This window comes from Ranitomeya imitator, chromosome 1, assembly GCF_032444005.1.
Source record: "Ranitomeya imitator isolate aRanImi1 chromosome 1, aRanImi1.pri, whole genome shotgun sequence".
NCBI classification, from domain to species: domain Eukaryota; kingdom Metazoa; phylum Chordata; class Amphibia; order Anura; family Dendrobatidae; genus Ranitomeya; species Ranitomeya imitator.
This window is the reverse complement of record NC_091282.1, coordinates 465975346-465992431: the sequence shown is the minus strand read 5'-3', so window position 1 is coordinate 465992431 and position 17086 is coordinate 465975346. Positions and strand designations below refer to the sequence as shown.

At 43.5% G+C, this 17086-nt stretch overlaps 1 protein-coding gene across 1 annotated transcript in view; it reads left to right on the top strand.

Moving 5' to 3' along the window:
* The window catches only part of FREM1 (FRAS1 related extracellular matrix 1), a 375192-nt gene that overhangs the window by 120373 nt on the left and 237733 nt on the right, over nucleotides 1-17086 (top strand). The window contains exon 5 of the mRNA XM_069765123.1: nucleotides 9415-9614. Within this exon, the coding sequence (XP_069621224.1) occupies nucleotides 9415-9614 (200 nt within the window). The remainder of the gene's footprint in view (nucleotides 1-9414; nucleotides 9615-17086) is intronic.

Here is a 17086-nt window from a genome sequence, read left to right as displayed (position 1 = left end):
TGCATAGTGAGTTCACATAGATGATCATATGGCAATGTCTTGTAATACACGACTCAAATAAGTATAATAAACATAATTTTATTAGTCATAAAAACATAACACAACACATATAGGAGGGAAAACAAAAACAGGTGGAAAAAGTACGAGGTGTCACAAGGACTAACACAGTATATATAGTGGCCCATAAAATCTGTAGTAGATATTAATATACCTTAGATGGACACTAAAATATACAAAAAAAAATTTCCTGTATAAGTACCCACAAAATAAATGATTGTAATTTCTATATCATTAATAAGGCAACATGGCTCAGAATAGATATTGCCATAAAAGGCTAATGTGCAAAAATTGTCATATGTAATGAGTTTATATAAGTCAATAATGCCACAGTAATATAAAAAATAATTATATATAATAAGGGTAAGACTTAAAAACCCAAAGTGTCTTAGTGCAAAAAAGTGCAAAAGAAGTTATATAGCAGCACAATATGATTATTTATATCCAATACATTAAAAGCCAGTGAAAAAAGAGGGGAAAAATACCATATATAATATAATCTCATAGAGATATAGGAATAAATATACTATTGCTGAAATGCCCCAATGTGCCTATAGCATCCTGTATCTCATATTATTAAATAGACATTCTAAAGAAAACAAGCTCAGGCGAAACGCGCGTCGGGCAGGTGCGGGCTGCCACAGGACTATTTACACGGTTAAGTATCCCACAATATTGTGTATCTCTTTAATTTTGATACCTGATACCTTGTTTTCTTTAGAATGTCTCTTTAATAATATGAGATACAGGTTTTTAAGTCTTGCCCTTATTATATATAATTATTTTTTATATTACTGTGGCATTATTGACTTATATAAACTCATTACATATGACAATTTTTGCACATTAGCCTTTTATGGCAATATCTATTCTGAGCCATGTTGCCTTATTAATGATATAGAAATTACAATCATTTATTTTGTGGGTACTTATACAGGAAATTTTTTTTTGTATATTTTAGTGTCCATCTAAGGTATATTAATATCTACTACAGATTTTATGGGCCACTATATATACTGTGTTAGTCCTTGTGACACCTCGTACTTTTTTCCACTTGTTTTTGTTTTCCCTTCTATATGTGTTGTGTTATGTTTTCATGACTAATAAAATTATGTTTATTACTACTTATTTGAGTCGTGCATTATGTTGTAGGTTTATATATTATTGGTGAATGTACGCTATATATCTATCTTTGTATATATTTGTATTCATTAATGTCTTGTAATAGTATTAAAAACATACTGTATCAAACCAGAAGAAGTACTGTACCGAAGCACGCGTCGGGGTGGGCTGGAGCTGGTGTGATCCCCTATGCATTAGTGGTATGTTCATAATATCTACGCTTTGCATATATGCATGTCTTTAATTCTTTGTATGACATCGGTGTATCATGTGAACCTTTGTATAATACTGTTATCTTATATATTTTTCTGGTTTGATACAGTATGTAGGTGTCTAATCCTACAAAACACCGTGGAGTAAGAAGTCCAATATACTCATATAAAAATTCAATAATTTTATTAGTAATAATACATAAACGAAAGATAACTACAGACTAACAACACAGGATCCAGAAATGATGCTTGTACAGAGAGCATAGGCAACCGTAGTAACACATAGGGGAATATAGAGCGAGTCGCCCCGTAATACATATGGTGCAGCGTATATTAAACAAAGTTCAATACACACATTTGTACAGCCCCCCGAGGAAGCCCAACGCGAAACGCGCGTCGGAGCTGCTGCAGAGACAGGCACTGGCACATGGGTAAGATGAGCGGCATACTTTGCTGTCATGATCCCAATGGCAGGGGATCACAAAAAGGACAAGCACAGATACAAACAAGCTCTAGGGCGATGGAACCTGAGCTGACCGCGACCCTGAACCTAACACACAAATAAAAGTAGCCGGGGAACGTGCCTACGATGATCCTAGACGTCTCGCTCCAGCCGAAGATCTAACTTCCCCTATCAGAAGAAACACAGACCTCTCTTGCCTCCAGAGAAATACCCCACAGCAAATAGCAGCCCCCCACATATAATGACGGTGAAATGAGAGGAAAGCACATACGTAGTATGAAAACAGTTTCAGCAAAATGAGGCCCGCTAAAGCTAGATAGCAGAGGATACAAAAGTGAACTGCGCGGTCAGCGAAAAACCCTTCAAAAAACCATCCTGAAATTACTTGAACTCATGTGCCAACTCATGGTACATGAAAAGCAATTTCAGCCCACTAGAGCAACCAGCAGCAGAGAATCACATATCTGCAGGCTGGACTAAAAACCAAATTAAGCAAAACACAAAACAGGAAAATCCAAACTTAGCTTGTCCAGAAGGTTCTAGGAGCAGGGAGCAGAGGTTACAAGACACACTGGATACATTGATAACCGGCGAGGAAATGCCAGCAAAGCCAGGTTAAATAGGAAACTCCCATATGCTGATGGAACAGGTGGAACCCAGAAACCCAGGAAAGACAAGTCACCCAGTACCATCAGTAACCACCAGAGGGAGCCCAAAAACAGAACTCACAACAGTACCCCCCCCTTGAGGAGGGGTCACCGAACCCTCACGAGAACCACCAGGGCGACCAGGATGAGCCCTATGAAAAGCGCGAACCAAATCACCAGCATGAACATCCGAGGCAACCACCCAAGAATTATCCTCCTGACCATAACCCTTCCACTTGACCAAATACTGGAGTTTCCGTCTGGAAACACGAGAATCCAAGATCTTCTCCACAACATACTCCAATTCTCCCTCCACCAGCACTGGAGCAGGAGGCTCAAGAGAAGGAACAACAGGTACCTCATACTTCCGCAACAACGACCGATGAAACACATTATGAATAGCAAACGATGCCGGGAGATCCAAACGAAACGACACAGGGTTAAGAATTTCCAAGATCCTATAGGGACCGATGAACCGAGGCTTGAACTTAGGAGAAGAGACCTTCATAGGAACAAAACGAGAAGACAACCACACCAAGTCACCAACAAGAAGTCGAGGACCCACGCGGCGACGGCGATTAGCAAACTGCTGAGCCTTCTCCTGGGACAACTTCAAATTGTCCACCACATGACTCCAAATCCGATGCAACCTATCCACCACCATGTCCACTCCAGGACAATCAGAAGGTTCCACCTGACCAGAGGAAAAACGAGGATGAAACCCCGAATTACAAAAGAAAGGAGAAACCAAGGTAGCAGAACTAGCCCGATTATTAAGCGCAAACTCGGCCAGCGGCAAAAAGGTAACCCAGTCATCCTGATCAGCAGAAACAAAATACCTTAAATAAGTTTCCAAGGTCTGATTAGTTCGTTCAGTCTGGCCATTCGTCTGAGGATGGAATGCAGACGAAAAGGACAAATCAATGCCCATCTTAGCACAGAAAGTCCGCCAAAATCTAGACACAAACTGGGATCCCCTGTCAGAAACGATGTTCTCAGGAATCCCATGCAAACGAACCACATTCTGAAAAAACAGAGGGACCAACTCAGAGGAGGAAGGCAACTTAGGCAAGGGTACCAGATGAACCATTTTAGAAAAGCGATCACACACAACCCAGATGACGGACATTTTTTGAGAGACAGGGAGATCCGAAATAAAGTCCATGGAAATGTGCGTCCAAGGCCTTTTCGGGATAGGCAAAAGTGACAACAATCCACTGGCCCGAGAACAGCAAGGCTTAGCCCGAGCACAAACCTCACAAGACTGCACAAAAGAACGCACATCCCTCGACAAGGAAGGCCACCAAAAAGACCTGGCCACCAAGTCTCTAGTACCAAATATTCCAGGATGACCTGCCAACGCAGAAGAATGGACCTCGGAGATGACTCTACTGGTCCAATTATCCGGAACAAACAGTCTCTCAGGCGGACAACGATCAGGTTTAGCCACCTGAAACTCCTGCAAAGCACGTCGCAAGTCTGGGGAGACAGCAGACAAAATCACCCCATCCCTAAGGATACCAGAGGGCTCAGAATTTCCAAGGGAGTCAGGCACAAAACTCCTAGAAAGAGCATCCGCCTTCACATTCTTTGAACCTGGCAGGTATGAAACCACAAAATTGAAACGAGAGAAAAACAGTGACCAACGAGCCTGTCTAGGATTCAGACGCCTGGCAGACTCAAGGTAAATCAAATTTTTGTGATCAGTCAAGACCACCACACGATGTCTAGCACCCTCTAGCCAATGACGCCACTCCTCAAATGCCCACTTCATGGCCAAAAGTTCCCGATTACCAACATCATAATTCCGCTCAGCCGGCGAAAACTTTCTAGAAAAAAACGCGCATGGCTTCATCACTGAGCCATCGGAGCTTCTCTGTGACAAAACCGCCCCCGCTCCAATCTCGGAAGCATCAACCTCAACCTGAAAAGGGAGCGAAACATCTGGCTGACGCAACACAGGAGCAGAAGAAAACCGGCGCTTAAGTTCCTGAAAGGCCTCCACAGCCGCAGGAGACCAATTAGCAACATCAGCACCCTTCTTAGTCAAATCCGTCAAAGGCTTAACAACACTAGAAAAATTAGTTATAAAACGACGATAGAAATTAGCAAAGCCCAAGAACTTCTGTAGACTCTTAAGAGATGTAGGCTGCGTCCAGTCACAAATAGCCTGAACCTTGACGGGATCCATCTCAATAGTAGAAGGGGAAAAAATATACCCCAAGAAAGAAATCTTCTGGACTCCAAAGAGACACTTTGAGCCTTTTACAAACAAGGAATTGGCCCGCAGGACCTGAAACACCTTCCTGACCTGCTGAACATGAGACTCCCAGTCATCAGAAAAAACCAAAATATCATCCAAATACACAATCATAAATTTATCCAGATATTCACGGAAAATATCGTGCATAAAGGACTGGAAGACTGAAGGAGCATTAGAAAGTCCAAAAGGCATTACCAAATACTCAAAATGGCCCTCAGGCGTATTAAATGCGGTTTTCCACTCATCACCTTGCTTTATTCGTATAAGATTATACGCACCCCGAAGATCAATCTTAGTGAACCATTTAGCCCCCTTAATGCGAGCAAACAAATCAGTCAACAATGGCAAAGGATACTGATATTTTACGGTAATCTTATTCAAAAGACGATAATCTATACAAGGCCTCAAGGAACCATCTTTCTTGGCCACGAAAAAAAAACCTGCTCCCAAAGGGGATAAAGATGGACGGATATGTCCCTTTTCCAAGGACTCCTTAACATAATCCCGCATAGCAGTATGCTCTGGCACTGACAGATTGAACAAACGACCTTTAGGAAATTTACTGCCCGGAATTAAATTTATAGCACAATCGCAATCCCTGTGAGGAGGAAGCGAACTGAGCTTAGGCTCCTCAAAAACATCCCGATAGTCAGACAAAAACACAGGAATCTCAGAAGGAGTAGATGAAGCGATAGAAATCGGAGGTGCATCATCATGAACCCCCTGACAACCCCAGCTTAACACAGACACTGATTTCCAGTCAAGGACTGGATTATGAGTTTGTAACCATGGCAGACCAAGTACTAGAACATCATGCAAATTATACAGTACCAGGAAGCGAATCACCTCCTGATGAACGGGAGTCATACGCATGGTCACTTGTGTCCAGTACTGAGGTTTATTCATAGCCAAAGGTGTAGAGTCAATTCCCTTCAAAGGAATAGGGACTTCCAGAGGCTCCAGACTAAACCCACAGCGATTGGCAAATGACCAATCCATAAGACGCAGGGCAGCGCCTGAATCCACATAGGCATCGACGGAAATGGATGATAATGAACAAATCAGAGTCACAGACAGAATGAACTTAGACTGTAAAGTACTAATGGCAACAGACTTATCAACCTTTTTTGTGCGTTTAGAGCATGCTGATATAACATGAGCTGAATCACCACAATAAAAGCACAACCCTTTTTTCCGCCTATACTTTTGCCGTTCACTTCTGGACTGAATTCTATCACATTGCATTATCTCAGGTGACGGTTCAGACGACACCGCCAAATGATGCACAGGTTTGCGCTCCCGTAAACGCCGATCAATCTGAACAGCCATAGTCATAGACTCATTCAGACCAGCAGGCGCAGGGAACCCCACCATAACATCTTTAATGGCCTCAGAAAGGCCATCTCTAAACTTTGCAGCCAGAGCGCACTCATTCCACTGAGTAAGTACCGACCACTTCCGAAATTTTTGACAATAAATTTCTGCTTCATCTTGCCCCTGAGAGAGGGCCAACAAAGCTTTTTCAGCCTGAATCTCTTGGTTAGGTTCCTCATAGAGCAAACCCAATGCCAGAAAAAACGCATCTGCATTAAGCAACGCAGGGTCCCCTGGTGCCAATGCAAATGCCCAATCCTGAGGGTCACCCCGCAGGAAAGATATAATTATCTTGACTTGCTGAGCAGGGTCTCCAGAGGAGCGAGATTTCAAAGAAAGAAACAACTTGCAATTGTTCCTAAAATTCAGAAAACGAGATCTATCTCCAGAAAAAAACTCTGGGACAGGAATTCTAGGTTCAGACATAGGAGCATGTACAACAAAATCCTGTATATTTTGAACCTTAGTGGCAAGATTATTCAGGCTGGAAGCCAAACTCTGGACATCCATGATAAACAGCTGAGATCAGAGCCATTCAAAGATTAAGAGGAGGAGGAAGTAGCCAGGCTGCAATAAGGCTAGGCAGCAAACTCTGAGGGGAAAAAAAAAAAAAAAAACTTCCTCAGACTACTTATCCTCCTACTTCAGCCAATACAATTAACACTTTGTGGGCCGGTTATACTGTCATGATCCCAATGGCAGGGGATCACAAAAAGGACAAGCACAGATACAAACAAGCTCTAGGGCGATGGAACCTGAGCTGACCGCGACCCTGAACCTAACACACAAATAAAAGTAGCCGGGGAACGTGCCTACGATGATCCTAGACGTCTCGCTCCAGCCGAAGATCTAACTTCCCCTATCAGAAGAAACACAGACCTCTCTTGCCTCCAGAGAAATACCCCACAGCAAATAGCAGCCCCCCACATATAATGACGGTGAAATGAGAGGAAAGCACATACGTAGTATGAAAACAGTTTCAGCAATATGAGGCCCGCTAAAGCTAGATAGCAGAGGATACAAAATTGAACTGCGCGGTCAGCGAAAAACCCTTCAAAAAACCATCCTGAAATTACTTGAACTCATGTGCCAACTCATGGTACATGAAAAGCAATTTCAGCCCACTAGAGCAACCAGCAGCAGAGAATCACATATCTGCAGGCTGGACTAAAAACCAAATTAAGCAAAACACAAAACAGGAAAATCCAAACTTAGCTTGTCCAGAAGGTTCTAGGAGCAGGGAGCAGAGGTAACAAGACACACTGGATACATTGATAACCGGCGAGGAAATGCCAGCAAAGCCAGGTTAAATAGGAAACTCCCATATGCTGATGGAACAGGTGGAACCCAGAAACCCAGGAAAGACAAGTCACCCAGTACCATCAGTAACCACCAGAGGGAGCCCAAAAACAGAACTCACAACACTTTGCATTTGTATTTACCTTCTGGCCCTGTAGGTGATACAGCGTACATAGAACTATGTACCCCAAATTGGGACTTAGATTTATATTGTTGTAGCACCTTATATTGCACTAAGCACTTTGTTTAATATACGCTGCACCATATGTATTACGGGGCGACTCGCTCTATATTCCCCTATGTGTTACTACGGTTGCCTATGCTCTCTGTACAAGCATCATTTCTGGATCCTGTGTTGTTAGTCTGTAGTTATCTTTCGTTTATGTATTATAATTTATTACTAATAAAATTATTGAATTTTTATATGAGTATATTGGACTTCTTACTCCACGGTGTTTTGTAGGATTAGTATTTCTGGAGTGTCCTGGTTACTATATTTATGTCCTAATAGATATGGGATTTTATCCCGGCATGCATTTCTAAGATATGTATCAATGGTATTTGTTCTTAGTATGTAGGTGTCTGCAAGGTGTCTGTGTAAGAGCAGCTCACTCTGAAGTCTGGTCTGCAGCCACCGCTGGTTGTAGTCAGCTCAGGGTGCATCACTGCCTCATACCGTTCCATTGTCCGTTTTTCAATTAGTGCAGCCTGCTGCACATTTGTTCAAATTTATCCTATTAGTGGCTTTCCATCCGTATACAGCTAGATTGTGGGAAAACATTATAGGATTGCATAGAGGAGCTTTTTTTTTTCCTTGCAGCGCCGATCACAGCGGTCTGTACGGTCTCTGTGTGAGTGCAGCTCACTCTGTAGTCTGTTCTACCACCACAGCCAGTTGTAGTCAGCTCAGGGTGCATCACTGCCTCATATCGTTCCACTGTCTGTTTCTCAATTAGTTCAGCCTGCTGCACATTTGTTCAAATTTTTCCTATTAGTGGCTTTCCATCCGTATCCTGCTAGCTTGTGGAAAAACACGATATAGGATTACATAGAGGAGCTTTTTTTGGCCTTGCAGCGCCATTCACAGCTGTCTGCACGGTCTGTGTGTGAGTGCAGCTCACTCTGTAGTCTGTTCTGCAAAAAAAAAAAATTAATTCCTGCTATTCCATTTGATTGGGCAAAACCTCTATGCCTTTAATGTCTCCTCCACCTCCCCCAATGCATCCTACATTATTCTTAGTTGTGTTCCTTCATGTAGAATTAACCTGCAAGAAAAGAAAGGGTTTATTTTAATTCCGATATTTTGGTCCCATTGACTTGCATTGGTATCGGGTATTGGTATCGGCGATATCCGATATTTTTTGGATATCGGCCAATCCAATCCGATACCAATACTTCTGGATATCGGAAGGTATCGCTCAACACTACTTATGACCATGTGATATTTCAGTTTTTCTTTTTTAATAAATTTGCAAAAATGACTACATTTCTGGTTTTTTTTCAGTCAAGATGGGGTGGAGAGTGTACATTAATGTGAAAAAAATGAACTTTTTTTAATTTCATCAAATGGCTGCAATGAAACAAAGAGTTAAAAATTTAAAGGGGTCTGAATACTTTCCGTACCCACTGTACATACAGTTCAGTTTCTGTGTCTAATTTGCTACACAATTTTAGCAAAAATTCAACCCTATATGCATGTAGACCTACTTGACATCCAAGTTCTTCTGACAAAAAAACGTAAAATAATCTAGAATTTCATGAGCCGTAAGCCAATGTCATTATTCTAAAAAAAAACATATTTTATAAACTTTATTTATCTCTCTGAAAATCCAGAATACTTGAAAATACATATATTATACTGCCCAGTTACAGCTTAAGGGAATTATAATGTAATGATGTAATACAGCTAACCCTAGTGATGGAGTATTTAATTCACATTAAAAATAAAATGTATCTAATTATTTTTTCCTTTTCCAGACCATAAGTTAAGCCCTCTATGTAAAAGTGGAGGTTGCATTTCAGGGCTGACAAAGTTGCAGACTACCATAAAAACCAGCTGTGAGGAATTTCTTGTCATGGGAATGAGGTATCAACATTTAGACCCCCCATCTCCTAATATTGACTACATCAGTATCAGACTGGATCTCACTGACACACGGAGCAAAGCTTTGTACAAGGTATCGTTCTTAACAATTAATGTTTCATTTATACTTGACATCTGATTATTCTGTTTATAATATAATTAATTTGTCATTGCCCAATCAGATGCTTAACTTGGGTGGAGTTGGTAAGAGCTGTCTGCCTAGGGATGGGCCAGCGCCAACTGTGCCGTGGTCTTGGACATACAGGTTCGAGGGTGGCAGACTGAATATTTGACCCAGACTAAGGAAAGCCTAGCTCTGACTATGGGCCCAACATTCATGGTTAAATCACTTTTGCTAAAAAATGCATGTATCCTTTTTGATGGCTTTTTGAGAAATGTGTCATATAGGTTGAACGCTAATTTCTAACTCAGAAGCAGTTGTTATATTATCCAATCTAATGATTAAATGTGAAAGCCAATTATTATATTTTCAGTGGCAGAAATGTCAGATATTCACAGTATTATTTCCAGAGGTATTTCAAACTGTGGTTATTCTAGACCAGAGGAGGAAATTTTGAAGGTCCATTCCAAGTATTTAAAAACAATGCACACTGCTTAAAAAAATAAAGAGAACACTAAAATTCCACATCCTAGATATCACTGAATTACATATTCCAGTTGTAAATCTTTATTCATTACATAGTGGAATGTGTTGAGAACAATAAAACCTAAAAATGATCAACGTAAATCACAACTAATACCCCACAGAGGTCTGGAGTTGGAATGATGCTCAAAATCAAAGTGGAAAATTAAGTTACAGGCTGATCAAACTTCAGTAGAAATGCCTCAAGACAAGGAAATGATGCTCAGTAGTGTGTGTGGCCTCCATGTGCCTGTATGACCTCCCTACAATGCCTTGGCATGCTCCTGATGAGGTTCGGGATTTTTCCTGAGGGATCTCCTCCCAGACCTGGACTAAAACATCCGACAACTCCTGGACAGTCTGTGGTGCAACGTGACATTGGCGGATAGTGCGAGACATGATGTCCCAGATGTGTTCAATCGGATTCAGGTTTGGGGAATGGGCGGGCCAGTCCATAGCTTCAATGCCTTCATCTTGCAGCAACTGCTGACACACTCCAGCCATATGAGGTCTGGCATTGTCCTGCATTAGGAGGAACCCAGGGCCAACCGCACCAGCATATGGTCTCACAAGGGGTCTGAGGATCTCATCTCGGTACCTAATGGCAGTCAGGCTACCTCTGGTGAGCACATGGAGGGCTGTGCGGCCCTCCAAAGAAATGTCACCCCACATCATTACTGACCCATTGCCAAACGGGTCATGCTGAAGGTTGTAGCAGGCAGCAGATCACCCTCCACGGCGTCTCCAGACTCTGTCACATCTGTCACATGTGCTCAGTGTGAACCAGCTTTCATCTGTGAGGAGCACAGGGCGCCAGTGGCGAATTTGCCAATCTTGCTGTTCTATGGCAAATGCCAAGCGTCCTGCAAAGTGTTGGGCTGTGAGCACAACCCCCATCTGTGGACGTCGGGCACTCTGACCATCCTCATGGAGTCAGTTTCTAACCGTTTATGCAGACACATGCACATCTGTGGCCTGCTGGAGGTCATTTTGCAGGGCTCTGGCAGTGCTCCTCCTGTTCCTCCTTGCACAAAGGTTTAGGTAGCGGTCCTGCTGCTGGTTGTTGTCCTCCTACGGCCCCCTTCATGTCTCCTGGTGTACTGGCCTGTCTCCTGGTAGCGCCTCCTGCCTCTGGACACTACGCTGTCAGATACAGCAAACCTTCTTGCCACAGCTCGCATTGATGTGCCATCCTGGATGAGCTGCACTACCTGAGCCACTTGTGTGGGTTGTAGAGTCTGTCTAATGCTACCACGAGTGTGAAAGCACAACCAACATTCAAAAGTGACCAAAACATCAGCCAGAAAGCATTGATACTGAGATGTGGTCTGTGGTCCCCACCTGCAGAACCACTCCTTTATTGATAATTGCCAATAATTTCCATCTGTTGTCTATTCCATTTGCACAACAGCTTGTGAAACTGATTGTCAAACAGTGTTGCTTCCTAAGTGGACAGATTGATTTCACAGAAGTTTGATTTACTTGGAGTTATATTCTGCTGTTTAAGTGCTCCCTTTATTTTTTAGAGCAGTGTATATTCTTTTAAATAGTTAATGCCCCCATGCCATATAACTACCAAACTTTAGTAGGTCACTTACAAAGGGGCTTCATGAGCTTTGGTGCAGCTGAGCTTTTATATGGTCCTCTGGCGGGTGAGGCAGGGCTTAAAGAGGTTGCCAATGAAAACAAGTTATCAGCTATCATTGAGATACATAATAACTTGTTGATCAATACAGGTTCGGACTGGGACCCACACCAAAAGGCAGAATTGGGCACTTTTATCCATGTTGAAATAGCACATGCTCTGTTGTGAATTCTGTGGCTGAGTTCACTTCTGTGGTCACAAGTGGTATTGCAGTCTCTGGGCTTCCTCCCTCAGGTGTTTTGGTGAGCTCGTTGGCTGCCTTGCTATTTAGCTCCACCTGAGTCTGTCTTCCTTGCTCCTTGTCAATGTTCCAGTGTTGGATCTGAGCTACTGCATCTTTCCTTGGGCCTGCTGCTCTGCTAGATAAGTGCTTCTAGTTTGTTTTCTGTTTTTTCTGTCCAGCTTGTTATTATCTTTTGCTGGAAGCTCTGAGAAGCAAAGGGGTGCACCGCCGTGCTGTTAGTTCAGCACGGTGGGTCTTTTTGCCCCTTTGCGTGGTTTTCGTTTTAGGGTTTTTTGTAGACTGCATAGTTCTCTTTGCTATCCTCGCTCTGTCTAGAATATCGGGCCTCACTTTGCTGAATCTATTTCATTCCTACGTTTGTCTTTTCATCTTGCTAACAGTCATTATATGTGGGGGCTGCCTATTCCTTTGGGGTATTTCTCTGAGGTAAGTCAGGCTTGTATTTCTATCTTCAGGCTAGTCAGCTCCTCAGGCAGTGCCGAGTTGCATAGGTAGTGGATAGGCGCAATCCACTGCTGCTTCCAGTTGTGTGAGGATAGATCAGGTACTGCAGTCTACAGAGATTCCACGTCTCAGAGCTCGTCCTATTGTTTTGGGTTATTGCCAGATCTCTGTATGTGCGCTGATTACTGCACGCTGTGTTGCCTGATTGCCAGCCATAACAGTACAAGGAGCCATTCAATGATTTCCAATAGAGGGAAAAAAGAAATCCTGACATCATTTTTTTTTTCTTAGCTCTGTCTTCAGTCTTTTTTTTCCCCTAGACATTAGAGTGCTTCAGGACACAGCTGTGGACATGGATATTCAGGCTCTGTGCTCCTCAATGGATAATCTCGTTGTAAATGTACAAAAGATTCAAGATACTATTGATCAGAAATCGATGCTAGAACCAAGAATTCCGATTCCTGATTTGTTTTTTGGTGACAGAACTAAGTTCCTGAGCTTCAGAAATAATTGTAAGCTATTTTTGGCCTTGAAACCTCATTCTTCTGGTAATCCTATTCAACAGGTTTTGATTATTATTTCTTTTTTGCGCGGCGACCCACAGGACTGGGCGTTTTCTCTTGCACCAGGAGATTCTGCATTGAGTAATGTTGATGCATTTTTCCAGGCGCTGGGATTGCTTTACGATGAGCCTAATTCAGTGGATCAAGCTGAGAAAAATCTGCTGGCTTTATGCCAGGGTCAGGATGATGTAGAAGTATATTGTCAGAAATTTAGAAAATGGTCAGTACTCACTCTGTGGAATGAATCTGCACTAGCGGCTTTGTTCAGAAAGGGTCTCTCTGAAGCTCTTAAGGATGTAATGGTGGGATTTCCTATGCCTGCTGGTTTGAATGAGTCTATGTCCTTGGCCATTCAGATCGGTCGTCGCTTGCGCGAGCGTAAATCTGTGCACCATCTGGCGGTATTGTCTGAGAGTAAACCTGAGCCTATGCAGTGCGACAGGACTATGACTAAAGTAGAACGGCACGAACACAGACGTCTGAACAGACTGTGTTTCTATTGTGGTGATTCTACTCATGCTATTTCTAATTGTCCTAAACGCACTAGGCGGTTCGATAGCTCTGCCGTTATTGGTACTGTACAGTCCAAATTCCTTTTGTCCATTACCTTAATGTGCTCTTTGTCATCATATTCTGTCATGGCGTTTGTGGATTCAGGCGCTGCCCTGAATCTGATGGATTTGGATTATGCTAAACGTTGTGGATTTTTCTTGGAGCCTTTGCGGTGTCCTATTCCGTTGAGAGGAATTGATGCTACACCTCTGGCCAAGAATAAGCCTCAGTACTGGGCCCAGCTGACCATGTGCATGGCTCCTGCACATCAGGAAGTTATTCGCTTTTTGGTACTGCATAATTTGCATGATGTGGTCGTGTTGGGGTTGCCATGGCTACAAACCCATAATCCAGTATTGGATTGGAACTCTATGTCGGTAACCAGCTGGGGTTGTCAGGGAGTACATGGTGATGTTCCATTTTTGTCTATTTCGTCATCCATTCCTTCTGACATCCCAGAGTTCTTGTCGGACTTTCAGGATGTATTTGAAGAGTCCAAGTCTGATGCCCTACCTCCGCATAGGAATTGTGATTGTGCTATCGATTTGATTCCTGGTAGTAAATTCCCTAAGGGTCGTTTATTTAATTTGTCCGTACCTGAACACACCGCTATGCGCAGTTATGTGAAGGAGTCCCTGGAGAAGGGACATATTCGCCCATCGTCGTCACCATTGGGAGCAGGGTTCTTTTTTGTAGCCAAGAAGGATGGTTCGCTAAGACCGTGTATTGATTACCGCCTTCTTAATAAGATCACTGTTAAGTTTCAGTATCCCTTGCCATTGATTTCTGACTTGTTTGCTCGGATTAAGGGGGCTAGTTGGTTTACTAAGATTGATCTTCGTGGTGCGTATAATCTGGTGAGAATCAGGCAGGGAGATGAATGGAAAACGGCATTTAATACGCCCGAGGGTCATTTTGAGTATCTGGTGATGCCGTTCGGACTTGCCAATGCTCTATCTGTTTTTCAGTCTTTTATGCATGACATTTTCCGTGAGTATCTGGATAAATTCTTGATTGTTTACTTGGATGACATTTTGATCTTGGGAGTCTCATGTGAAGCAAGTCAGAATGGTTTTCCAGGTACTGCGTGCTAATTCCTTGTTCGTGAAGGGATCAAAGTGTCTCTTCGGTGTGCAGAAAGTTTCATTTTTGGGGTTCATCTTTTCCCCTTCTACTATCGAGATGGATCCGGTTAAGGTTCAGGCCATCCAGGATTGGACTCAGCCGACATCTCTATAAAGTTTGCAGAAATTCCTGGGCTTTGCTAATTTTTATCGTCGCTTCATCTGTAATTTTTCTAGCATTGCCAGACCATTGACCGATTTGACCAAGAAGGGTGCTGATTTGGTTAATTGGTCTTCTGCTGCCGTGGAAGCTTTTCAGGAGTTGAAGCGTCGTTTTTGCTGTGCCCCTGTGTTGTGTCAACCTGATGTTTCTCTTCCGTTCCAGGTCGAGGTTGATGCTTCTGAGATTGGTGCAGGGGCGGTTTTGTCACAGAGAGGTTCTGGTTGCTCAGTGTTCAAACCATGTGCTTTCTTTTCCAGGAAATTTTCTGCTGCTGAGCGTAATTATGATGTGGGCAACCGAGAGTTGCTGGCCATGAAGTGGGCATTCGAGGAGTGGCGTCATTGGCTTGAGGGTGCTAAGCATCGCGTGGTGGTTTTGACTGATCATAAGAACCTTACTTATCTTGAGTCTGCCAAGCGCTTGAATCCTAGACAGGCCCGTTGGTCGTTGTTTTTTGCTCGTTTTGATTTTGTGATTTCATACCTTCCGGGCTCTAAAAATGTGAAGGCGGATGCTCTGTCTAGGAGTTTTGTGCCCGACTCTCCGGGGTTATCTGAGCCGGCGAGTATCCTCAAGGAAGGAGTCATTGTGTCTGCCATCTCCCCTGATTTGCGGAGAGTGTTGCAGAAATTTCAGGCTAATAAACCTGATCGTTGTCCGGCCGAGAAACTGTTCGTCCCTGATAGGTGGACTAGTAAAGTTATCTCTGAACTTCATTGTTCGGTGCTGGCCGGTCATCCAGGAATCTTTGGTACCAGGGAGTTGGTTGCTAGATCCTTCTGGTGGCCATCTCTGTCACGGGATGTGCGTGCTTTTGTGCAGTCCTGTGGAATTTGTGCTAGGGCTAAGCCCTGCTGTTCACGTGCCAGTGGGTTGCTTTTGCCCTTGCCGGTCCCAAAGAGGCCTTGGACACATATTTCGATGGATTTCATTTCTGACCTTCCCGTTTCTCAAAAGATGTCTGTCATTTGGGTGGTCTGTGATCGCTTTTCTAAAATGGTCCATCTGGTGCCCTTGGTTAAATTGCCTTCCTCCTCTGATTTGGTGCCTTTGTTCTTCCAGCATGTGGTTCGTTTACATGGCATTCCTGAGAATATTGTTTCTGACAGAGGTTCCCAGTTTGTCTCGAGGTTCTGGCGAGCCTTTTGTGGTAGGATGGGCATTGACCTATCTTTTTCCTCGGCCTTCCATCCTCAGACTAATGGCCAGACCGAACGAACCAATCAGACCTTGGAAACATATCTGAGATGTTTTGTTTCCGCTGACCAGGATGATTGGGTGTCATTTTTGCCGTTGGCTGAGTTCGCCCTTAATAATCGGGCCAGCTCGGCTACCTTGGTCTCTCCATTTTTCTGCAATTCTGGGTTCCATCCTCGTTTCTCTTCAGGACAGGTTGAGTCTTCGGACTGTCCTGGTGTGGATAATGTGGTGGACAGGTTGCAGCAGATCTGGACTCAGGTAGTGGACAATTTGACCTTGTCCCAGGAGAAGGCTCAGCTTTTCGTTAATCGCAGACGCCGTGTGGGACCCCGACTTCGTGTTGGGGATCTGGTTTGGTTATCTTCTCGTCATATACCTATGAAGGTTTCCTCTCCTAAATTTAAACCTCGTTTTATTGGTCCGTATAGGATTTCTGAGATTCTCAATCCGGTGTCTTTTCGTCTGACCCTCCCAGACTCCTTTTCCATACATAATGTATTCCATAGGTCGTTGTTGAGGAGATACGTGGCACCTATGGTTCCATCTGTGGAGCCTCCTGCCCCTGTTTTGGTGGAGGGGGAATTGGAGTATATTGTGGAGAAGATTTTGGATTCTCGTGTCTCTAGACGGAAACTCCAGTATCTGGTCAAATGGAAGGGTTATGCTCAGGAAGATAATTCCTGGGTTTTTGCCTCTGATGTCCATGCCCCAGATCTTGTTCGTGCCTTTCATGTGGCTCATCCTGGTCGGCCTGGGGGTTCTGGTGAGGGTTCGGTGACCCCTCCTCAAGGGGGGGGGTACTGTTGTGAATTCTGTGGCTGAGTTCACTTCTGTGGTCACAAGTGGTATTGCAGTCTCTGGGCTTCCTCCCTCAGGTGTTTTGGTGAGCTCGTTGGCTGCCTTGCTATTTAGCTCCACCTGAGTCTGTCTTCCTTGCTCCTTGTCAATGTTCCAGTGTTGGATCTGAGCTACTGCATCTTTCCTTGGG